Genomic DNA, 27,561 nt, shown 5'->3' with positions numbered 1-27,561 from the left:
AATTTAGCCAGGAAGCAAGCATTTCAGACTATTTTTTGGATAACTTTAAACTTGTTTGAGATCGTTAAGATTTTCTTGAGTCAGTAAATGAGACTCAGATGAACTGCTTTGTTCAAAAGTTGTATCACTAATATCTGTTTCTTTTTCTTTCTTACTTCGATCAGACTCTGAGCTCCCTTCATCTTATGTCACATGTTCTGGAGGCTTTGGCATGGGCAATTCTTCACAGTGTGGAACTGGTCTCGCTGCAGATTGCAAGTTAGGATACACCACTGTATGTTTTGATTTTGATGTAATCCCTTTAATGTTTGTTAGCAGAGTAACAGTCAGAAGAGTGATCTTTGGGTTCCCTCCAAATCATAGAGATAGCAAATGGCATGTGTTGGGACTTTACACCCAAAATAAAGTTCATAACACTTTTTTACTAACGGAGTAAGGTTTCGCCTTTGGTACTTCAGCGCCACTTCACTACATACATAACAAAAATTGTTTGGATGATTTAAACAAACTCTATGCATTTTGTAACTAACCACTAATTAAAAGAAATAAAGTTGTAAATATGTATTACACAATAATTCAGACACACAAAGCACTCACAATGACATGTTACTGGTTCACTACTATATCACAACTGGCATTGCTCTGATGATTGTGTGCTACATTAGATCATGTTTGTACATGTCTATACACATCTGAACCTGCACAACAGCAGCATCACTACCCTTTGAGTTAGCTCATTTGGTTCCATCATATTTACAATGCTCTAGAAGCTTTTACTTGACAATGGACAAATGGAGGAAAAATGTTTTAAAATATTAAAAAAAATTAAAATAACAAAACACTGTGTGTGATAGAGAAATTCCAAATACAGTTTTGAAAACAGGATAAAAAAACTGCATTAATTACATCTATTTTACTTGTGAAACAAAAATCATGTTGACAAGTGTAATTTAACAATATTATAGTTTTTAAGTATAATTTGAATTCAAATACAATTAGTTTGTGTCTGTTTTTTTTTCAGATAATGCAGGCAAATAAACAAAGTGAACAAACAAAACAAGATAATACAAATGAAGATCTTCTAAAGGAGTTGGATGTTACAAAAAAAGAATTGGAAAATATAAAGGTATCTGTTGATTATGTTCTCTTTTCATCTCTGATAATTTTAACATATTTTCAGGCACACACATATCTATTTTTTCCAAAGAAGGTAAAAAATATATGTGTGTGTGTATGTGTGCGCGCATGCATGTGTGTAGCAATATACAAATAAATAATAATATACATTGTGTGAAAATTAAAAACTGTAATGCCTGAAAGTACAATCTGAAGTTCAGCTGATAACTCAATTCTTTGTATATGATTAAAGAGACTGCACCACAAATTATGTCTCATAATAGCATTAATATTATTTGTGGGTTGAGATATTCTAGCATGTTCTGATATTAATTTATTTAATACTATTTAATTTAGTTTAGTTTTATACAATACTGCAACTAAATTTTTAATTTCCCTTTTTAGTCAACCAGTTAATCTTTACTAATCTTAATCTTTCTTGTGTGTAAAACAATATAATTATTATTTTTTTATTGACTTTTAGGTACATCTTAAAGAGACTACTAAATTATGAAAACTGTCTTTTTCTAATAAATGTTTAGCTTAATAGAAATGCCATTACTATAAATGTACATTTAGGGGTTGTTTGTGATTGAAAAAAAGAAAAATGTTCCATTTTTGAATTTGGAATGATATAGTTAGTTATTCCATGATTTTTTTAGTTCAGTTGTTACCCCCCTATTCTCATTTATCCTCTTCTCATTTTTATCTTCTTTTAGGTTACAACAAATTTAATTTGATTTCCTTGAGTGATTTTAAAAGTTTTTATTTTAATTAAAAAGCATCTTCTTAAAGACTGGCATATCTAGAAAGTATATTTGGTCTTAAATTCATTCTTGACAGTCTTACCTCATGTTAATAATAGTACTTAATTTTATTTCTTAGTATTCCTTTTCTAATTTTTATCAAGACATTGGTTTCTCACTTATAGCATTTCCTGTAAACTGCTTTTTTTCATATATGCATTATCATTTTAAGGTCAAGCCCATATTTCAAATGAAATTTTTTTCTTTGGCACTGGCTTCCAGAAGAAGAAATGAAAAAAGTGGTAATTTGATAAAGAACTGAATAGTATTATTTTGTACTCTTTAGTGTTTTTTGTCAGTTTTATTATTTTTTATCGTTTATTTTATTTCTCTACTGATAAACAATAAAAAACTAAATTATTATTCATTTTAAATAATTAACAATGCAAATAATATCTACCTAGTAAGTAATAATTCCCTTTACAATTAACTACTAATGATAAAAGAGTATAGCAAAAACCTCCTTTTGACTTACTAATACAACAGATTTATTTATTTAACTATCTACTCCAAATATAGCTAATATATCTGTAGTATACTTTTTAAAGGGTTTTTACAAGATAAAGTAGTTTTTACATAGATATTGCAGTAGCATTCAGTTGTTCTTTTCTGGTAAGTTTAATTTTTTTGTTTTCATAAAATAGAACCTTTAGTTCAGATTCTGTCAATAATGTATTACAGAGCATGCAATTAAAGAAAGTCTTTAAGCTCATTTAGTTGTAACAAAGTGTAGTTTTATTTGTGTTTTTAAAATGTACACAAACTTAATAATTATGGTTGATGGATATTTTCACCAATTTTATAATGCTGTTTTATATAATTCATCAGATTCAGATAATAATACATCACTTAGATTTAAATGGTATAATTATTATTAAAAAAATATCAATAATCTTTTTCTTAAAGTTTCTATTAATTTTAATATTTAGAAAACTACTGCTTACATTTAAAATGTAAGAAGAGAAGTTTCCACATATTAGATGATTAAATCCAAGAGGAAATCCAGTGTGATAGTTTTGTGTCTAATGATGTGATGAGATAAGAAAAAATGGAATGTAATTGGTGGAGAGAAGTTTAAAATTTGTAGATAGAAAATTTTATAAATACTGGTACATAAATTGAAACTCAAAGAGCTTTTATTAGATAGCTTTTAAAGAATTTCAAAAACTTTTAAAAATGCACTTAATGCAGTTCAGCAGTTTCATCTAAATTTAACAGCCTAAATATGAAAATGAGCATCAACACCATCAGTGCTATCACACACATTAAGTAAGCACTACTTGTACCAGCAGATTTGATTAGATATGAAATATAAAATTCTGATGTCAAGTGAAAACAAACTTTAACCTTAAGAATAGTATAAAGGATAATCAGTTTACTATTAAAGGTGAAGGTAACCCTGGACTAAATTTCATCTGATAAAATGTTATCCTTTTTTGTTCTACTTTGATCTTCTTTTATCATCATACCAAATAGATTTGGACCAAATTTTACAGGTGATGGTAAATAATCAGATGCTAAGTTTAATGGAGTGTTGAAGTTAAGGAATAGAGTCAAATTAAGAGTTTCATTTTATCATAAGAGAATGCTAGTTTAAAACCTGAGTCAAAGCCGCTTGGCTTTATGAAATACTATAAATTACAAATAGGAGGATTTATTTGGACAATTAAGATAGAATTATAGTGTTTTTTGAGATTAAGATACAGTTGACTATAACCAATAAATATAAAGATAAAATAAGCGCATATTTATAATAAGTACACAAATGAGAAATTGAAAAATTATGTATAAAACAAGTTTTATTCTTTTTTGTCCCCAAATAAGTCTAGGTAGAGGCTGAATGATATATTTCTTTATCTCTGCCTGTGACATTTTTTCCTTCTCCTTAACTTTCACACATAACCTTCATAGAACAAAAACTTACTCAGCGTAAACTGAATAATGTTATAGCAGAATATGCAGGATATCCTGTGGTGATTTCTGACAAGCCAATAATTTGAGGACATTTCTAGGATATAAAAATGACTGGTTCTGATGATATTCTTCAGGATATGTAAGCAAGATCCCATTGAAAAGTTTTGGGAATGATATTGTAGATAGTTTGTACATCTTAAACTCATCTGTGATCTCATTAGGAAAATCCATAGTAATTCTCAGGTTATAACGGAGTTGTGCTCCATACAATATCAGTTGGGTATTACTACTACTAACTGTAAATTAGATTATGTTGTATTTATTATGTTACATAGCTGAAATTTCTGGTGGAACTTTTAAATTTAATAAATATTTTATTCAGAAAGCGTAGATTATGTATAACTTATACATTTGTAGATTACATAAGGCATCACTCAGTATGCACCGTATTTATCTATAGGTGCAAAGTGAATTATGTACAATTATTGAACAAAAATCACTAAATAATATTTCAGTAATGTTTCAGTAATCTATACACAATTGGCTCATAGTATAATCACAATTAGATATTTGCTCAACAAACCTAGAGCAAAAACTAATTACCTATTATAAGTAACTCACATGAAATCAAAGTAAGATAAGTTCAGTACTGACAGTTGCTATTAGTTAGCTGGGTGTGTCAGAATTCTGACAGCGTCTTCTACAATAATATCAATATGGCGAATCAAAAACCAAAAAATTGTAATTATTACCATTTTGTCAAATTATAATACATGTATCTATTTAAACAATAAGAAAAACTAAATGATAAGACCCTAATAGTAAAAGGTTTCTCTTCTTATAACTGCAATCTAAAGGTGCAAATCTGTAAATCACCTAGGCAATGAAATAGGTAATTAAACATCCATCTTATTCTTGTTGTTATTCTGCATAAAAGAAAAATCATTCCCTGGATGCATTCTACATAATTAGAATTTTCAAAAAAAAAATCTTATTTTGTTTTGTTGAAGAAATATCTTTGCTTTATATTCCTTCTAACTGCTGCATTTAATTACAATATATTTTTATACTTGTTGAAATATGCTGGTACACTGCATAGTTAATCTGTTTGCACTTAATTGTATATAAATTACATGTGTATAATTTTTTTTATCATATATTTCTTGTTCATGTTTTTTGTCTGCAGTCTGTAAATTGTTTTGTTTTTCTATTTGTTGCTGGATTTCTCATTAGTATTTCACTCATTTTCATTATTTTGGTTTCATTTTCTTACAATTTTAAAGATCTGTTTACTGAATTCATAAATCAATGATCACGATTTTTATTATTAGGGAAACTAATCCCTAATAGTAACATAGGGTTAATCCCTAATAATAATATTGGGGTAATATAGCAGAATAGGGATAATCCCTATACTGATCAGAATATATAAAATGGATTTATATATACATTTATGTAAACTAAATAAATATGGATAGAAGTCACCAATTGAGAGCCACTTATGATCTTCAGATTGCCTTCAGTATTCATTTTTTATATAATTAAAGGCATTCCAGCACCTAATTTTTCAATATGTAGTGTCTTGCACAGAAGAAATTTATGTAATATTATAAACACCAGATTGATCTAAAATGACCAGTTAAAAATTCATACTTTCCCTTACTCTTGTTAGATCAATAATGATAAAATGAATTACTAAATATATTGTATTAAGATGTAGTGGTTTCTCAAAAAAATAAGCCTACATAAATTTTGTGAAAAATTTTAAAGTGCACTTAGCAAATACTGATTGTACTTCTTGCATACAACAAAGTTATTTCAAGCAGTGTCAGGGTAATTTTAGTGATATCTTCAGCAAACAAGTGGTATCTTGTAGGTATTTGTATCCTTTGGGTAGTTAAGATATGAATTATGATCACTCAAGAATAATATTTTTCTCTTCGGCAGACCAGATATGGCTTCCAGCACTTAAGATTTAAAAAACAACCACCATTTTTTTAGGTAAATGAAAGTGTGGTTTTATTTAATGTTATAAATCTATTTCAGTGAATGAGAGAGATAAAGTATTTTTTTTAATTACACACAACTAAACTTAAATTTCTTAGTTGTTTTTTTGTAAAACGTCTTACATTTTACTGCATACTAAGATTTTCAGCACTTCTTAGTCTTATTTCATTTATTTATAGATCTTTTGTAAATAAACAAAAGTAGTTATTTATTTTGGTTATTTGTCACCCAACTGTATTACAAAAAATAACTGTCAGTAAAGAAAATATATCATAAAAGAATTAAGATAACTGAAGAAATTCTAATAGACAAAAAGTAGCAGAAATAATAACTTATCAGAAAATTTTTTACAAAAAAGAAATATGAGAAAATAACTTCAAAAAGGTTATAAAGGATCACACTTAAAACAACGACCACAAAAACTAGAATGTAAAATTTCATAATATGTAATATAATGTCCTTAAACAAAAATAACTTTGTAATTAACAAAAATAACATAATAAAATTACTAAAAAGGTACACATAAACAAGTGCAATAATCTTCTACTTGTTTCATTACAAATGAAACAAATAGTTTTGATGGTTTATAAAAAATGTAACTTTTATATATAAATTCAATAACTGATTGTATGGGATTGTTTTAACATGGTACTATTGCCATTGTTAAAACCAATATTGATTATTGTGTTGCACAACCAGTGTACAAGATACACGCTACCTGTAGAGAAAGCTTTTTTGTGTGCTGAAATTACCCAAAACAAATTCAGTTATTATTGTGCAACTAAATTTCAGAAAAAATACAGTTTATTTGCCCCAGCAAATCGACGACCTTATGACGTCATGTGCTGACATCTCATATTATTGTTTATCAATACATTATTTTTGTGCGTAATTATTATTTTTATTTCATTTTTCAAATTACAAACAATATGGGCACCCAAACAATACACTTATGTTGTTGTGTGTTCAATTCTTTCCACTTGAGTTGATTACATGTATAAAAATGCTTAATGACTCAATCTTATAAACAATAACATTTCCTTGACTAATGCTCTGATTGGTATTATGTACAGGCCTATAAACATTTATACGTATTTAGAAATGATGTCTTTCATCATGATTATATTTAGATCCATCATTCGTAGTACACAATGTGTATATAAAGAAATAAATTTTAGTCCAGTTTATTTTGTGTTCAGTGAAGGTATTCAGATAGCATATTTGTGTGGTCATATTATTTTATAATTACTCATTGTTTTTTGTAAATTTTCTGTAATGTATTATGTTTTGTTTTATTTTTGTTTGAGTGTTATTGGTGGGGTTTATTATGGCAGAATTTAAATCTGTAGTTAAGAAAAAAAAACTTAAGCACATGAAATTATCAATATGTTATATGATTTTATGAAAAAGGAAGCTCTAAAAGTAGGCAAATTAACTGATGACAAACATATAATTGGCAATAAAAATGTGAAGAAAGAACTGCTGCTGCTTGTGGGATATCAAGAACACAGGTTCAAAAACTCAGAAGGGAAAAAAATACATGATTCTTCAATCAACATCCCAATCATGTTCTTTCAGTACACTGAAAAAGTATAAATGACGTTCGAAACCTGTCAGTGGACTGGGCAGTTTTGATTTGGGTATAGTTAAAAGAACAGTTAATGAATTTCATTCAAAGAAGAATAATTACATACTTTAAAAGAAATAAGGCAAGAACTTCAGTTATCTATTGATTTTAAAGGCAGTGAATCAATTTTAGCTGTTACTTTGAAAGAGTTAGATTTCAAATGGTGTAAAACTGAAAATTACAGAAAACTTTTAATTGAGAAATATGATATCAAGTGGAAGAGAATTGAATATTAGCAGGCAATGATCAAGTACAGATAAAGCAATGCTGCAATTGTTTATTTGGATGAAACGTACGTTTTAAGTTTGCATTGTTCGCCTAAGTCATGGTCTGATGGTATTGTTGAGGGACTTCATGTGGCAATTAATAAAGGTGACCGTTTAATAGTAATTCATGCTGGAGGAGAAATCGGTTTTATTCCGAATGCATTACCAACTTGGAAAGCCAGTTTGAAAAGTGGCGGCTATCATGACAACATGAATACAGACTATTTTATGAAATGGGCACGTGAAAAATTGATTCCAAATCTTCCACCAATGTCAGCAGAAGTTGTTGATAATGCCTCTTATCACAATACAGGTATTGATAAAATGTCAGATTTTAACTCCAGAAGTAAAGATACGACCAATTGGCTGGAGAAAACCCATATACCATATAATTCAAAAATTCTGAAACCACAGTTATATGAATTAGTAGTTACATAAAACTAAAGTACAAAAATATCCACTTGGATGAACTTTTGAAAAAAAACATGGGCATCGTGTTCTCTTAGACTCCCACCGTACCATCCTGATTTGAATCCTATCAAGATGATATGGTCAGCCATAAAAAGACATGTGGTGAGTTATAACACAACATTTTCTTCTCAAATCTTGAAAAATTAACTATGGCGAAACTTAATTCCATGAATGAAGATGACTGGAAACCTACTGCGAAAAAATAAAAAATATTGAAAAAGAGTATGATAAACTGGAACCACTGATAGATGAAATGACTGAACGTTATATTATAAGTGTAGATTCTGATAGTCAAAGTGAAGATGAAAGTGACAGTGATAGTGAAGCATTTAGTGAGTATGTTGAACTTGCTAGAAGTTTGAATTAGATGTATGAAGACAATTCAAGTTAAGCTTTTGTTTATTATTAAAAATTAATCATTTAGTACAAATAAAGGCTATAAAAGAATTAATTATCTATTGTTTATGATCATTAAATGTAAATATGATAGTTATTACCATGTACAATATGATAATAAGTAATACTTCAACTTGATACGTGGAGTTGATGTTTTCAGGCCGAGTAGTAATACGCAGTCTGCTTGTGATGTCACATCGTTACAGATATAATCTGTATTGACTGGGGCTAGTATAAATAACTGCCAAGGCAATCCAAATATGACTGTAAAAAGCAATTAGAAAACACAGGATATATAAAAAGAAAATTCTGGACAATCTGTGTAAGAAAAGCAAGTTGATTGTGTTCCCATCATGTACCAGCACAGTCCACATAAATTAACTAGATCTGGAAGTTTAGAATTACAGTTTTGCAACCAGTTGTGAAAAATATTGTGTAAATAATTGAAAATTACACCTTATAAATTATAGTTATTACAAAGTTAAAGTGATAATGATAAATATTTCTGTGTTGACGAAGAAGATGGTTTCTTTCATTGCCTAATTGTTCAACAGGCACAATATATGAATATTGGGAACAGAAAACCCTGGGAGAAATTGTTCAGCATATTCACAGTTCATCTAAAGTGAACAAGTTTTATGCTGTTTAATATGAAAAAGTCTACAGACTGCTCTTTTCACAAACATACAGTAGTTGAAGGAATTTTTCTTGACACGTTAAGTGAACGACTAATGCTTCAACTTGAGGAAGGCACTGAGGGTGTCATTTTTGTATAAGCTGGAGTTCTACTTCATTTGCACATAGAGATTCAAAATAATTTAGATTAACATCTTCCAAGATTTTGGATTAGCCATGAAACTGATGAAAACATGGTGTTGAAAGAAGTAATACCTTGTGAGTACTTTTTGTGTGGTTTTATAAAAGATAAAGTTTTTGTTCTTCTCCTTCCTGTCAATGTAGATGACTTAAAATAATATATTGCAAATGTTGTTGCCAGTGTCGAGCGTAATGTGCTTTAACGTGTTGGGATGAATTGGATTGCTGTGTTGATATCTGTCGTGTGATTCGTGGTACACACATGGAACACATGCACATACAAACTTTAAAAAATTTCCATGTAAACATAAAAGTAATAATCTCCTTGTTTGAAAAATTGATTTTTTTACAAACCATTAAAAGTATCTATTTCATTTGTAATCATTTCATATATATATATAAACACATATAAGAAAATAAAATGATTAAAATAATTAGTTTTAAAGATTCCTAATGAAATAAAGTATTAGGATACCTGAAATAGATAACCAAGATAAAGAAAAGATTAATCAACACTGAAATTGGGTGTTTTTTTTTAAATCACCATACAATCTTTTATCAAAATTAAATATTACTAAGCTTCTAACTCCACTGATGAAACACGCATACTAGTTCTGTAAAGATTTTGTGTAAGTATAATTTCCATTTATTTTGAAAGTGAAGTGCAGTAAAATTTACTGATTTTTTTCAGAAAAAAGCAATTTTCAGTTTTACACAAGTTGTCTCCAAATTTCTGTCTAATTAATTGTAGAAAATTTTGTTATAAGAAATCCCTGTCATATCTATAGAAATGAACAGTTTCTTGATGTATAATGAAGTATATTTTTTTAGAAAGAAATAAGTTTTTTCTTTTTTTTGATTTAAACAAAATAGTAAAAAGATATTTTTTAATTTCTATAAATTAATCTGTGTTTTTAATACAAAAATCAATATTACATTATTTATTAGTTGCTAACTAATTATAAATTTAAATTGCCCCTTACTTAATTGCAGTATAGTTAGTTATGTTCTTAACTGATTATGCAACTTTGCAATGTAGACTTAAAGTTACACAGAACTGGAAATATTTTAGATGATAGTGTGACCAAAATAAATAAGTTTTCAAATTTTTAAATGTCAGACTTTTGATTACAGTTTTTAATACACTTTTAACCATCAATCAGTTATGGTTGCAAAACATTACCTTTTACCTCAGTTATATGTAATTATATATAATGCATATATATATGTGCAAAAAATTATTTTAAAAAATCACACATTATCATACCTAAATGTAAACTTACATACATTTTTTTTTTTTTTTTTTTAAATATTACATCAGAAAATGCATTACCATCGCCATCGTTAAAAACAAATAGTTGTCATGATCAATTAAAGTATATGTTAGTTACTATTAAAACAGGTTTGCAAATTTAAATATTACATCTTATTCAAAATTTACCCGTTTATTTTACAAACAGTTGTAAATTTTAATCAAAGTAATTTTGATAACAGTAGAGCAATAAATTTTTTAGATGTAAAATATTAATAAAACAATAAAATTCTTACTGATTTTTTTTTTGTAGAAACCCAGCATACATACCATCATCCGCAAAAATCAAATCACACTTGGTCACACAAAATAAAAACATATGAAATATAGAACTTTGTTAATTCACTTAAAAAAATAGCATAAGTCTAGGATATATATTCCTAATAATTATATTAAAAAAAGGATAAATAAAGAATATCTGAAGTATCTACAGTAGTGAAAATTATTCTATATTATTCAAACCGATAAACCAATTTAAACATATTTAAATTATAATACATCACAAGATAAATTTAAAATTATATTTTAATATACTGTAATTTTCTTCTGATACTCTTTTTTTGCATGTCTGATAAGTCCTTTTTGATTCATATGATGCTAGTACATAATTTTTGTGTGTGTATGTTGCTATTAAAGTCTACATGTCCATGAAGTAAAACATGATTGTATTTGCTTATTTCAAACCTTTAACTACTTATTTCACATAAAAAGCTACTTTTTAAAGTCTGATATCAAGTAACAGATTCTTCAAATTTTATTTACTTCAGTAAGCAGTAGCTTTTACTATATCTTCACAATTTACAGGAATTTCATTATTCAGTTCATATTTGCCCACATTATTGGAGAATATATATAAATCTCTTTAGATTTATTGGAGTTTGTAGAGTTAAAAATAGCCTTATTTTATAAATAATTTTCCATCCATAGCTTGTAATTGTTTTCAATTTTTTTTAAATTTAAAAATAATGTAGTTCCTATATTCATGTATACTCTTCCTCTACCTTGATGCATAATTTTTTCATTTAAAAAAGGACTTACTGATTCAGCCAAGGCAAAAATACTTTTTTTTTCATTAAGATAAACTATTTTATGTTGGATATGGTTGTCCAAATTCTGTAAATTAATAACATTATTTTGTGTATCCATTATTTATTAGTGTGCAAGAAATATAAGGATATATTTAGCAAGAAAGTTAAGGATTTGTATGATATTTTTTATACTTGAAATAACATGATAGAAATGCCGTAATACTGCAGTAGGCTGTGCTTGCTTATTATTTACAAATCCTCTTTTCTCATCTTCTTGCTGAATTTTTAAGTGCTGCAAATTAATTTATAAGCCTATCCATTTAAAATTGGGTCACTGCACATAGTCTTAAAGTAAATCAGTAAAAGTGATGAATTTTGAATCTTATAACATAAATGTATAATAATTATTAACTAGTTTTAGCTTATTTTAAATTTACCTTATAACATACCGAAGTCCGTTCATAGCATTTTAGTCCATTTGGTGCGACCCAGCTTTCAGGCTAATCAGTCCTGAAGTGGTGCATTTTTGGTAGGTCACGTATAATTTATTAAGGGCATAAAGATAAAACTACTAATATTAAGATGTAATATTATTTAACATAGAATAACTGCATGTAGAAACTTATTAGAGTGACATATAAGAATTAAACATTAGTCTTTAAGCCTACTGAAAAAATTTTGGCTTAGAAAATTATATTTTTTTAAATTTTATAAAATAAATAGCCTGTAATACTATATTATGCATTTAGGAAAAATTAGTTTGGACTGCTTTGCTAGACGTAAAGTAATGATTTGAAATGGCAAGTTAATAACAATAACAAACATAAGAATTTGCAGTAAGTGAGATTTTGCTATCACTTTCTTTCTAGCTTGACTGCAGGTTAATTGATCAGTTGCTGCACGCAAATAATAATAATAATACATTTACCTAAATTGCATTACAGTTAATATATTTTTTTTATTACTGATACAACCCTGCAAGTACAATTAAATATAAACACACCTACATGTTGTAATAAAAATGTAGTATTACACTGTTCATTGACCATTTTTTCATGATTTCATATCATTACATAAATATTACTCTTGGTGCCAATGAGAAGTGGAAAGAGAAATGAACATTGGTAAAATAGACGGAGCATACAGGAAAGTTAAGGAAAATTTTGGGGTACATAAATTAAAATCTAATAATGTGTTAAACAAAGATGGTACACCAATATATAATATGAAAGGTAAAGTCGATAGATGGGTGGAATATATTGAAGAATTATACGGAGGAAATGAATTAGAAAATGGTGTTTTAGAGGAAGAAGAGGAAGTTGAGGAGAATGAAATGGGAGAAACAATACTGAGATCTGAATTTAAGAGAGCATTAAAAGATTTAAATGGCAGAAAGGCTCCTAGAATAGACGGAATACCTGGAATTACTGCGCAGTGCAGGTGAGGAAGCGATTGATAGATTATACAAACTGGTGTGTAATATTTATGAAAAAGGGGAATTTCCGTCAGACTTCAAAAAAAGTGTTATAGTCATGATACCAAAGAAAGCAGGGGCAGATAAATGTGAAGAATACAGAACAATTAGTTTAACTAGTCATGCATCAAAACTCTTAACTAGAATTCTATACAGAAGAATTGAGAGGAGAGTGGAAGAAGTGTTAGGAGAAGACCGATTTGGTTTCAGGAAAAGTATAGGGACAAGGGAAGCAATTTTAGGCCTCAGCTTAATAGTAGAAGGAAGATTAAAGAAAAACAAACCGACATATTTGGCGTTTATAGACCTAGAAAAGGCATTCGATAACGTAGACTGGAATAAAATGTTCAGCAGTTAAAAAAAATTAGGGTTCAAATACAGAGATAGAAGAACAATTGCTAAAATTTAAAGGAACCAAACAGCAACAGTAATAATTGAAGAACATAAGAAAGAACCCGTAATAAGAAAGGGAGTCTGACAAGGATGTTCCCTATCCCCATTACTTTTTAATCTTTACATAGAACTAGCAGTTAATGATGTTAAAGAGCAATTTAGATTCGTAAACAATATAATTTGTTTACATAAAAAATTAATTTAAATGTCAGGAAAAAATTTTTGAAAGTATATGTTTGGAGTGTCGCTTTATATGGAAGTGAATCAGAGTATCTGAGAAGAAAAGATTAGAAGCTTTTGAAATGCGGTGCCATAGGAGAATGTTAAAAATCAGATGGGTGGATAAAGTGACAAATGAATAGGTATTGCGGCAAATAGATGAAGAAAGAAGCATTTGGAAAAATATAGTTAAAAGAAGAGACAGACTTATAGGCCACATACTAAGGCATCCTGGAATAGTCGTTTTAATATTGGAAGGACAGGGAGAAGGAAAAAATTGTGTAGGCAGGCTACGTTTGGAATACGTAAAACAAATTGTTAGGGATGTAGGATGTAGGGGTATACTGAAATGAAACGACTAGCACTAGATAGGGAATCTTGGAGAGCTGCATCAAACCAGTCAAATTATTGAAGACAAAAAAAAGGTGCCAATCATTTTTAGAATTATTTAGTAGTTGCTATTACTAAGCTGTTTTAAGTAACTACTGAAGAGAATAAAAGATGCAAGTACTAGCTAAGGGTAGAACTTACTAGAACGTTTTTTTTGGGGTTTTTTTTTTACCTCCGTGACCGCTGTTAGGTATTACTTCAGAGGATGAGATGAATGATTTGGGACCTCTGGATGAAAGGTCAAGATGCTACTACTTGCACCACGGAGGCCAGCTAGTAACTACTAACGGTTAAAAAGGCTAGTAATTGTCACATGAGCATAGTAATAACTACCTTTTTTTTTTTTAAGTCTGATGAAGAATAGACTAATTTTAAGTTAGTTTTAGTATAGCGATGTTTATGCCAGTTTGTAGAGGAAAAGTTATATCCCAAGAAAATTTATAAATATTAGTAAGTGTAAGGAGCTATTAAGGTTTGAAAATGAAAATGTAGATTTTCTAGCAGAATAATTTTTACTTGAATCTCAAAGAAGTGCTCTATCATCCAGGAAAAAAATGGAAATTTCTTTAAGATTCATTGGTGACCCAGGTTTTCAGAGTGGAATTGCACAGGACTTCATATCATTGTTGTATTGTGTGTAAAATATTAACTTTGTTATGGACAAGATTGTTGCTAAAACAAATAACTGGATACAATTCCCACAGACAGAGCCAGAATAAATGAGGCGAGATTGTGATGGCAGAGACATTTTACTGATGTGGATAGTAATTGTTTTATTATTGCACATTAGATTCTACCCATATAGATATAAAGAAACTACAGCAATGTGGGGACAAATATGTTAACCGTAAAGGGTATGTCAGCCTTAATATACAAGCTACTTGTAATGCAGATTAAGCATTTACCAGTGTAAACACTGAATGGCCTGGGATTGTCCATAATGCCTGGATATAACGGCAAAGCTCAGTTAGATCTATAATCTCACAATAGAATGGTTCAGTGTGCTTACTGGGGGACTCTGGGAGCAGGATTTCACCCTGGCTAATAATACCGTTCAAACCTCCTTGCAACGCAGAATAGCAAAATTTTAATCACCTGCACTCCAAAGAAAGAGTCATCGTAGATAGATGCTTTGGGCAAATCAAGCAATGCTTTCCAGTACTGGTGAATTGCATTTGAGTATCTGTTGAGAAAAAAAACCAAAAGTTGTTGCTCGTTGTACCGCATTACATAACCAGCAAAAGGATTGAATGACAGATTTGATTTTGAAAATACAAGGTAGTTGAAGAAGACGACAAAAACAGTGAATATAATGAAAAGTAAACTGAAAATGAAGGAACAAAAATTTGAGGCGAACAAAAACGTCAAATTTTTACAAAAAAATATGGAGTTTTTACTAAATGCATATTAACTTACTTTTTTCAATCATTGTATTTTTTTGTATTTTGTAATCTTGTACTTTTTAGTTTATGTCCTTTTCCTTACTTCAAAACTTTAATAAAGGTATCAAAATAAATAAATTTTTTTTAAATAACATGCTAATAATATCTAATTAGGCGCTTTTGTGTATGCGCATGAACTTACAGCCAATGTACATGTACTGGATGTATTTTACAGTGTTCGTGCACCCGCATGTGCATATGCACCAGGGGATAAAATATTTCTTCATTTTATTTATTTACTTTTTTGAGAAAGGAAAAAGGTTTTAGGGTGTATTTTATTTTAACTAAAGAGGACAAAAAACTAAAAACTCTCCCAACTCTTCGTTAGATTGAGTTGACTGATCTCAAAGAGTGGGAGTAGTTTTCATTTTTGACATCATTAATTTCTCCCTTTCTGTTTGCATTTTATTCAGTTCTATTTGTTGTAATACAGCTATACGCTGCAATCGGGTTGTAGATAATTCTTTAGTTTCATTGATTTCATAATTTTGCAGCACTTTTTGGCATTAATAATTTTCTTTGGGAGGTTAGTTTTTCTTTTTGCTAAGGAATTCTCTCTGAACATCGCAAGTGTATGTCTGTTGTTACAGATAAGTTACCTTCCGTCGTGCTTACTGTTAAATCACCAAGAACTTTAGCAATTTCAAGAAAAATAAAATATTTCAAGAAAATCTTTCTCCCACGTTTTAATTTTACCTGTTTATTTACTGTTTCTTTGAAATAAGTTTTTTTTTTTTTAATGACTGTCTTCATGTTGTTTAGTATAGCGGGCGGCTGACTTACCGTGCTATTAACTATCCTGAAAACTCTGATAATGTACTGCATACTATGTAAGTACACAGAGCTATACGAAATGTTTCGTAAAGGAATTACGAACTGTTTCACCCGTCCTATCAAACTCCTATCAAAATTTTAACTTTGAAGGTGTTTATACTATACGTGAATATTCAGCCAACAATCTAACGAAGAAATCTGTCAATTACTTTTCCTGATTCATCTTCATCCCTGCTTATCCACATTTTTGGTTCATGTATCTTACGCAAAATCACGAATGTAATAGAATAGGCTGATATATCAGTTACACTTCAGACAAAACAAACGAGTTAAAAGATGTTCATTTGCTAGTTTATGTACGATACAACTTAGTTACAACTAGGCATCAGTAATACTAAGATTTTTCCACCCGATACTAAATTTGTTTAGTTGTTGCTATGCAGATTTAGTTCCTGTTTATTCAACAGATTTTTTGCAAAAAATAAAACTGGTTAGTAACACATTAGGTACTAACTTTTATTCACTTGATCAATTTTCTGGCTGTTTCATGCCTGTCTGTCTGGTTGTTGTTCTTACTTGACTGAAATAGAATTAGTTAAATTTTAATGAACTTGCTTTATATTTTATCATAATCTAACCAAACAATAAAGATTATCTCATTGAAGAGTTTCATTTGACATACGCGCGCACACATACACGCACACACAGAGAAAGAGAGAGAGAGAGTGAGAGGGAGACAATTTTTTTTTAACTGATGATGCCCTTTTTAGGACACTGGTTAAATCTATGAAACAACTTTTCTTTAAATCTTTATTTTTAATTTTGAGCAGGGGCTCCCTTTCTTGATAGAAAACTTGTGTTTTATCATGTTTACTAATACAAAAGTGATCACCCATGTTTGTTTATTACAATGTGAAATTGAGTGCATGTGACAAAATCATTCAAAACATACAATTTTCTCTTTCTGTGACTTGATTTTTCCATCCACCTATGTGGTAGATGTATAAATGGTTTAAGAATATTTTATGAATTCTCTTCTTATAAGATTTTCTCATCATTTATGAAAACTCTTTTTTCTGCCAAGAATGAATTTTTATAGGAATGTCACAGACTAGAAATAGAGTTGATACAATATTTAAAAAGTGAAACTTTTTGCAGATTCTAAAAGTGTTTTGTCATTTCATTTTGAGAAAATGCATTTTTCATTTTGCTTAATTTTAATTTTAAAACGTTGAAATGTATAAACAAAAAATTCATAAAGATTAAACTGAGAATTTATTTGCTGTAATTTTTATTTTTAGAACTATTTTCCAAGCAGACAAAATAAGCAAAGGTGGCATGATGAGCATATTATGTAGCACTCATTTTTCAGTTCTGGATTCAACCACAGTTATAAAAAAAGAGAACAGAAAAATTAAAATTAAATTGATTCACATTTTAGACGAGATTGTAAGTGAAATAAAATGGATACCATATATCAAGATGCCACATGCAGAGTAAGCACCACCAATCTATATACGAGGATTATTTTTTTTCAAGATCCGATCGGTCACAAAATTAAAACCACAGTGAAAATAAAAATTTTTTTGTTTGTACTTACATAGTTCGCTATTTCTCTACATAGTCGCCACTCCGATTTAGACATTTGTCGTAGCGTGATACCAACTTTCCAATACCCTCGTCATAGAACGGAGCCGCCTGTGTTTTTCAGCCGTGTTTCTACGCCGGTCTGCAGCTCGATATCTGTGGCAAAATGTTGTCCTCCTAGCCAGCGTTTCATGTGAGCAAAGAGGTGAAAATCGGATGGAGTCAAGTCCGGGATTGTGATCAAACACTTTCCAACGAAAACGCTGCAGGAGCTTCTTTGTTACAGCTGCAGTGTGCGGTCGAGCATTGTCATGGAGAAAGACAATGCCTGATGGCAACATTCCTCCCCGCTTATTCTGAATTGCCCTTCGTAGACGTTGAAGAGTCACGCAGTATGAGGGTGCAGTGATGGTCGTGCCACGTTCCATGAATTCCACCAAGAGAACTCCATTCCGGTCCCAGAACACAGTAGCCATACACTTTCTGCGGGAGAAGGTTCCCTTGAACCGTTTTGGTTTACTGGGAGAATGAGAATGCATCCACTATTTGGATTGTTCTTTAGTTTCTTCAGTTTCGAAATGGACCCATGTCTCGTCCCCTGTGACAATCTTGTTCAAAAAATCTTTTCCTTCATTGTGGTAGCGCTGGAGAAACGTTAGGGAGGCGTCCATTCTCATTGTTTTGTGATGGTGATGTGATGGACAGCATCTTGGGAACCCATCTCGGACACAGTTTGCGGTACTGAAGTCTCTCACTCACAATGGTGTAGAGAGCTGACCTTGAAATTTCAGGAAACGAATCACTCAATACAGAAATTGTGAACCGACGATTTTCTCGAAGCCTCATCCACTCGCTTAACGAAATCATCGGTTGACACTCGCTTTTTTCCTTGACCGCCTGCATCATGAACATCTTGTCGTCCTGCTTTAAAGTTCCTGCACCATTGTCGCACTTTGCTGTCACTCATTGAAGTTTCACCGTACACATTACTTATTCGTCAATGAATTTCAGCTGCATTACACTCCTCAGCCTGAAGAAATCGAATTACCGCACGCACTTCACACTTGGCGGGAGATGCTATTGTAGACATGTTTACGTGCTAGTTGCGTGTTCAGAACTAAACGAAGTGACGCGGCGTGATTGAAGCCGTACTAGAGACGCTATGCGCAAGACACATATGCGCAAAGGTTCATCCGATTTTTGTGCGGGTTTTTATTTCGCGACCGATCGGACCTTGAAAAAAAAATAATTCTCGTATTATTATTATTATCTGCCATCCATTCTGTTCAGTGCTGGTAAAGTATTACAAAAAAATGGGTCACTGAAAAATGGAACATATCATTCTCTCTATTAGTAATGAAGTGCATGGCATGTATTTCCTTATGAATAGTATTGTTCTGCTACATGGTTATGAGCTGCCCCATTCCAAATGTTCCAAAAGCTTTAATTGAGCAGCTCATGCAGAAGATTATAACCAACCCTCCTACAGCCCAGACTTGAGTGAGGTCTGGCCAAATTCCCTACTGGCAGATGAGGATTTGTAAAATCTGTCATCAAGGTTTGAGTGGCTGAATTTGAATGAATTATTTGCCAAAGTAATATAGATATGTGGGTAAATTATACTCTTATTAAAATTGTTATTTTTACTTTTGTTTTATTTCCACCAATCTGATCAGTTTTGGAATAGTCCTTGTATTAGTTAAATAGAAAATAGACAAAAGAATAAGTGCAAGTGATATCAAAACACAATATTCTTTCAATTAAAAAAATATATGTATACAATTCTACATTAACACAATGTAGAATTAGTCTATAACAAAAATAACCCTGACCATTAAGTGTTCATGAAAAATAACCTTTATTCAAATATATAAGTAACTTATTTTTTTAAATATACAAATGTTTAATTAATTTCTAACAAACAATAGCATAATTTAGCATCTTGATTATTAATTTACACAGCATGGTTATTTATTCACTTATATTTCAACTTCTTTTTTTAATTTACAATCTTTACCTTTATCAAATATTTAAATACTTTATTTTTACACTGTCACAGTTCACCATTGCACGACCAGTTTTCTGCTTCTTTGAGAAGTCAGTTTCTTATCTCAACTGATAAAGATCCTGTTGGCATAAAGTATACCTAGACTCACTTCTTAACTTGGATTTTGCATTTTTCATCTATTTTTTTATTTATCATCATGATTTACTTTCATAAAGTTAAATTAAATTATTCTGAACTTTGAGGATTTCTACTTCCAAAAATAGATAAATAAGATTTACCCCATATGTTGTACATCTAAAAACCTCTGTTAATCACATCCTTTGATTATTAAAAACACTACTTTTAATCCTATTTATTAAAACCTCACACATGCATAACTTATTCAAATCATAGTTTTTTTTTATAACAAAAAAAAACTAAGAACTTGAATACAATAGCCCCACCATACTTCTATTAAAGAAAACTTGTGTGAAAAATTTGCCTTAAGGTCTCACAAAACTGAAACAAGAAAAGCAACACACATTTAATAAAAATAATGAATGGCTGATAGAGTATGCCATTCATATAGTGCTATGCCTGCTCATATTTAATTGTTAACATATTACATAAACATACATAATTGTAAACATATTTTATATGTAAACATATTAATTGTAAAAATACAAGTTTATCAAAACTCTTAGAATTGACATATGTTATTCATTGATTCTAAAGATCAGAGAAGGTTATGAAAAGATTAGCATAAAAAGATAGTACTTTCACATTATTTTGACTAATAATGATCACATAAAATTTCTGTTTAATTTATTCAGTAAAAGGTCATTTCATATTTTTTCACCACCTTTTGTAAACTTTTATTGTTACAACCCCTTTTTTAAAGAGCATTATTTTATTTATGAAAGATAAGAAATATATAATTTATATTTCTAGTTCATATTTAAGTGAAAATTACATTCTGAATTTTTAAAAGAAAATAATTTTTTTTAAATATTAGGAACTAAGATGTGAAAGTAAAAAAATGTAATGATAATTTGATGTACACTAGAATTTTCCTCCCCAAACCCTTACAAGATGTACATGGATGTTTTCTGTATACGGGGAACACTAAACGATTGCAGCACTCTTGTGTCCAGTGAATGATATTATTTAGTATTAATTGTAAATCTTCCACATAATCCTCTAATTTATGAAGAAAAAACAAAGACCACCAGAAGACAGCGACAGGGATGGGGAAGAAATTCAACAGCCATCCAATCGAGAGAATGAAGAGACCTACACTCTCTGTTGAGATGCCCTTCTCAGAGCTCACAGATCTTTCTAAGGTTAGGATAATAAATATTTGCAACCAAAATCACGGAGTCAGGCAGAAAAAAGCAAGAAGAACATCCCATTACGGTGACTTTGGCTCAGCCCCAATTTAGTTGCCATAAGAAGAAGGTGATGAAGATGAAGAGAAAGAAGGAAAAGAATCTTCAAGACCTAGTTTTGTCATCTTCTTTTTTTCATCTTACAATTGCTGGCCCACTGACAGCATATGCGACTCACTTCGTGAGGGGAGTACATTGCAACCTCCATTTACTAGGGTCCCATCAGGTGCACTCCTGCTAGACTGAAAGGCACTATCGCTACTATTATGCTATTATTTTATACCGCTGAAAGGTCTTCAGCAGACAGACTGAAAGAGAATTGTGCCAGGAGAAAGAGACAAATATCTTGCTAATCTCGCAAGGAATAATCCAAGTAAAATTAACACTCAAAACCTGATCTACAAGGACTGGATCGTAATTCCCAACTCTGTCCATCTTAAAATAAAAGTAAATATATAACCACCATTTAATAATTAAATACCAACTCAAAAATTAGAAGGACCCAGCAACTGGAATCAACAGGGGGATAAATATCTCCTGATACTTTTGCAATCTGATCCAATCTGACAATATAATTTTATATTCATTTATTTCTACATTGTAAGCCATATGCTGTTTTTTTAGATTAATAATTGTAAGTACAATGATAATATTATTATTGTTTGCTAAGAATTTTGAAATTATATGTGCAATTGTAAACATACCATGGCCATTATTATAACTTTCATTTCATGTGTTTACTTATCAAAATTTTGAATGATCATTTTATTAATCTGCATCATTTTAAAAATTAATTACTAATGTTACAAAAATGATAAAACAGATTAAAACAAAAAAGCCAATCATAGAGCACTGTTTGTTTTGTTTTTTTAGTGTATATATGTACACACACACACACACACACACACACACACACACACACACACACACACACACACACACACACACACACACACACACACACATATATATATATATATATATATATATATATATACACACACACACACACACACACACACACACACACACACAGAGAGAGAAAATGGAAGTTTTAAATGGAAGTCATTAAATTATTTTTGTGGCAATATTTAATTAATTTTAGTTCATAATATTTTGTTTGTGTGTCTGTTTATATGTGTGCGTTTCTTTTTTGTAATATAGTCATAACACATATATGTTTAATATTTGTTATTACTAACATGATTGTGGTGTTAGTAAGGTCATAGTTGTTTGATATTAGTAATAACAAAACTAACATTCATGTTTTGGGGTGATCATGCTGTCCAATCTAGGATAAGGAATACGTGTCGTCAAACAATTTGCTTAGTGCAAAGGAAGCAGTTTCCCTGTGGAATCTAGCCAGGAAGGTCTGTATTAGACTTTTCCTCTTACACCTGCATGCTGTCATTCAACAAATTATGTGTTGCACTTTTGTATGTTTTATTGTTTAATACATTATATTCTTGTAGTTAATGGTGGTCATAAAGTTAATTTCTAAGCATGATTCAGTTATAGTACTAAGATTTCATCTCTTTTTTTCACTTATTTTATCTTGTTTACAAATTTTTTTATATTCTTTAACATAAATACTCTTTGTAGACTGATTTCTGATATTATTAATAAATTTACCTGTGCATTTAATTAAACGTACTATAAAAATTTAGATACACAGTTTCAGAAATTAAAGTAGACATATTAAGTAAATACTTGATCTTTCTATAAAGATGGCTGTGAAGACCTTGTAACTTTTACGTTTTAGTGAAATTAAGTAAATACTTATTAATTTAACTAAAAAAATTACTATTTTCCAAAAAATCTTTGAATTTAATGTTTAGTCCAATTAAAAAGAATATATGAATAATTTTTTTTTAAATAAGTATATTTAGAGCGATTCCAAACTGCAAGGCAATTGCAGGAAATGATTCTATAGCCAAAAATAAGAAAAAAATTAATTTAAACATAGGTCAGAAAATAGTTTGTTAGAGTTTTGGCTTGTGAAACATTTAGCCCTGCTTTCTGCTCCCTCTGCAAAATTAAACTGTGCTAAAATTCTTGGGATACAAATCAAGAGATAAATGTGGTGTTTCCAATTTAATTTTCAAATATCCTTCCGTTAAATTAAAGAGAAAGTAATAGTATACATATTTTTTTGGAAACAATAAAATTTCAGGTTGAAATCTCTGTAAGTTTTTGAGAAAAAGAAACATGAATTTGCTCTAAAATACCCCCTTCAATCATTATTTCACTGAAAAATGGATTGGTTGTGGAGTTCCACATTCCTGACCACCAAGATCACCTGAGGTTAATACCTTTAGATTTTTGAGCCAGGGCATGGTTATTAAATATTGTACACAAAACAAAAATACATTCTCGTGAAGAATTAATTGTCCGCATTATGAATGCAGCTGAGCAACTTAAGGACAATCCTGAAGAAATAAAAAGAGCAACAAAAGTATTTTAGGACATATGTATATATGAACCTTTTACATTATTTTCACAAGTAGAATAGATAATAAAAGTCCCAGGAGAACTTTGTGATACATTCCGTGTGCGTGTGTGTGTATATATATATATATATACTAGCCAGCAAGGGACCTACCCCATGGCTGCAGAGCAGTCCTAAATCCAAAATTTCAACATCCTACAGCTAATCGTTTTTGAGTTATGAGAGATACATATACATACAGACATCCTAGTTTCATGCTGAAACTAGTCAAAACGGATTCAGGGATAGTCAAAATGGATATTTCCGTTGAAATCTGGAAACCAAAATTTTTCACGATCACAATACTTCCTTTACTTTGTACAAGGAAGTAAAAATTAAAACAATTAAAAAAAGTGATTTTTCATTAATTCATTTTATTAATAGATGAGCAATCAAATTGGTCATAAACATTCTTTGTTTATTGTTAATAAATTTTAACTGATGATGTTAGTGTTGAAAACATGTGCATTTGAAAACTACATTAAATAAGAAATTCATTAAGCATAAGATTTTTTTTGGCATAAAGATGTCACAAATTCAAGTAAATTTACATTACCCAACAGAATCATTTTATAACATTAATAACAGATATATTACTTAGTTTATAAATAAGTTATACATATTTTATACAAAAATGGATGTAAATTCATTTAAGTCAATGACATTTTTCTCCTATTACCTGTTACTGTGTTGCAGTTAAAATCTTTATCACCTGGTAATAAAACTATTTTTAGGGATATTATTCATACATGAGATCATGTCAGTTCTCTAGTTATATATGATCAGTTCTTTTTGTCTAGTATACTAACATAATGTCTGTGCATTGCACAAGTGCATTAATTGTTTTGCTTAAAATTACTATATACTTCATTCAATAGACCACCATTAGTCTGGATAATTGGCCATTAGCCAGTTATCCAGATATTGGCCAAATACCAATAACTGATATGATATTGGTTAAATTACCATTATTTGAAATGGTATGTCTATTACAATAAATAAACTTGATCAAATTTTTTCTAAGGATGTTTCTTTCTGATCAACCTTGAGACAACATTTCAAAAATATTTAGTAAAGTAAGTGTAGCATCAAGTTTGATATAGAATATTTGACTCAAAGAAACTGTTTTCCTGTAGGAATATTTTTGTAGCTTTATTGTACATATCATTTTAAACTTCAGAAATTAACAAGATATTCCTACCTTTTTTATTTCTGTTAAGAGAAACAGTTTAAAAATAATAATGAATTGAATTATATGCCTAGATTAACTTTTAATATTGTATGAGGCAAATTTGCTGCATTGGGTTAGTTTTTTAAACTACCCCAACTAAACCTTTTCCAACCAAAAACAAGAATTCAAAAGCAAGGTTTCCTGCCCTTTTTTAGTAAATATTTCTTTATTATTTATATACAAGTAAATAATATAATTGAATTACGCCTTATTATCATGGTTGTTTATGAAAACTTATAAAACTACTAACTGTCTGTACCAATATTAACTTATCCTCATTTGTTTCTCTCAAGTTTCCATCCATTTATCCACCCGGTATATATTTCATAAATACATTTTTTCTTTTAATTAGTTCTTTCACTATGAGAAAGATTATTTTATCATGTAGAATAAATCTTGAGAAATAGGACATTATAGAAACAGAAGCAATATCTTTGTGGCTATTAATTATAACACTCAAAAGTTATTGATAAAAAATAGTTTTGATATTTTCCTTGTCTTTTAATTTCATAAGATTGATGTACATTAACTACAGTATTAAAGATGAAAATGAAATTTGATTAGATCCAACATAATTACTTTTCTTTGGAGAATATTTACTAGGATTACAAGAAGATATGAAGGATGCAATCTGCTGCACTGCAAACAGAGTTTCTACAAAGTCAGGACATTAGCTTGTCTGAGAATAAATAAAGTTTATATGACAGTTTCTGTATTTCTATGTGACAAGATTAAGTCATTTCAGAAGTATCATTCTTTATCTGTTATGTTTATCCAGTTGTTACGATTAGATCTCAGCAGTTGATGAGTGCATAAGCAATAAGATGAAACATACAATATTCAGTCAGAGTGGCGTTGTTCATTTATAAAACTTTTCTTAATTCAGATAGCAGTGTAATAGATATATGAAATCTGCACATATACTATAAATTATAGCTAAAGAATAGTAATCTGAAACTACTGTTCCCTAACTTGTTCTTTTGTGTTAAAGAAGCGAACAGCTTTCCTTACTGTTTCAACACTTTTATTAACTATGCTTAATTTGAGCAAGAGGTGGATGAGTCAATAAAAATTTTCTTTTAATTAGTTTATTATCAACAAAATCCCTGAAGAAGAAAACTGCATGACAGTTCTAAAATTATCCTCCTATGCAAATCAACTGAAAGAAAATTGCAATTTATTTAGATCGTAGAAATAAGATTATAGGATTTTTTTTTTTTAAATTAAGAAAATACTTTTTTATTTATGAACTCACAAAATAAGCTGTTGAAAAACGATCAATTTTTATCCAACTGATGCAATAATTCTTATTATATAATAATTTGGATCGCTTTTTATTATGTGTATTCAAAATATTTTGTGCTGTTGAATGAAGCTAAAAACCACAGATTGAATAAAGATAAATGTATTAACTGCAGAAAAATATTTCTCTACATTTTGTTAACATGGAATAAATTACAACCAGTTTCTGGTTATATTGTAAAATATATTTTTTTTTTTTAATTTTATTTTAATTGTTAGTGCGTCAATGGATTCAGTGCTAGTATAATTTTATTTTTAATTAATTTGTAAGTTTTCGGTTTAGAAGGTGCTGTAAATAAGTAGCATAGATTGGTCAAGGAAAAAGCACATTTACATATTTTACTAAATTTATTATTTATGTTATTCTTTATTGAACAAATATCCAGTTTTTGCTTGTAGAATTTATTTATTTGTTGTAATTGTGTTATTATTTAGCAGGTGAACTTTATATTGTTTGATAAATCAAATAATTTAGAATAATTTCCATCTATTCCTTTAAAATGCTAAAAATCTATTTGCAATTTTTAAAACTACAATTTATATCAACAGAAGCCTTTTTTTAATTTGTTGTGAATCCTAGATTTGTACTTTTTCCATCATCTACATTATTAATTTTTGATTTTTTATCAAAAATTAAATACTTGTTTTAATGTTAAAACAGTTCTATTTAAAGAATTTATGAATCTTAACTATAAAGGGTTCCAAAAATGCCATTATCAAACATGGTATTTTTATCAAAACTGGTGTCAGACATTATCTTTATTCCCTTATCCTTAGTCTTTAGGGACTAAAGATAATGTTTGACAAACGATCAAAGAAGGAAAACAAGTTGTCAGTTTGGCAAACAGAAGTGATTGTCATTTTTGTTTATTGATGAATGTCTTCTGAAATTCTTTACACTTAGACCACGAGTGAATATCTCTATAGTTCAACAACATCCACAGCACTGTTATATTTGCAGAAGACAAATTATCACAAATCTGCAGCTAAAGGCTAAGATGAAGGCACATTATATTAATCAGAAAAGAAAAAAGTTTTATAAAAAAAAGTCAGCAATAATTTTACAGTCTCACCAAAATTATTTGTACTGAGAATGTAAAACGTATTTTAACCATCTGCACATTCAC

The 27,561-nt window shown here is 29.5% G+C and overlaps 1 protein-coding gene across 8 annotated transcripts in view; it reads left to right on the top strand.

The window, feature by feature from the left end:
• qtc (GRIP domain-containing protein quick-to-court) overlaps window positions 1-27,561 on the top strand; it is a 189,665-nt gene that overhangs the window by 151,855 nt on the left and 10,249 nt on the right. For 4 of the 8 annotated variants that reach the window (XM_075360664.1, XM_075360580.1, XM_075360503.1 and 1 more), the window contains exons 7-8: window positions 1,022-1,126; window positions 22,709-22,783. In XM_075360664.1, coding sequence (XP_075216779.1) covers window positions 1,022-1,126; window positions 22,709-22,783 — 180 coding nt within the window. Of the gene's footprint in view, window positions 1-1,021; window positions 1,127-10,984; window positions 11,096-22,708; window positions 22,784-27,561 lie in introns of those variants that run through there. The other 4 variants (XM_075360841.1, XM_075361096.1, XM_075361011.1 and 1 more) reach the window with 2 other exon arrangements.

Source organism: Lycorma delicatula, chromosome 1, assembly GCF_047948215.1.
Source record: "Lycorma delicatula isolate Av1 chromosome 1, ASM4794821v1, whole genome shotgun sequence".
NCBI classification, from domain to species: domain Eukaryota; kingdom Metazoa; phylum Arthropoda; class Insecta; order Hemiptera; family Fulgoridae; genus Lycorma; species Lycorma delicatula.
The sequence above is the reverse complement of the archived record's forward strand: the minus strand, read 5'-3'. Positions and strand labels throughout refer to the sequence as shown.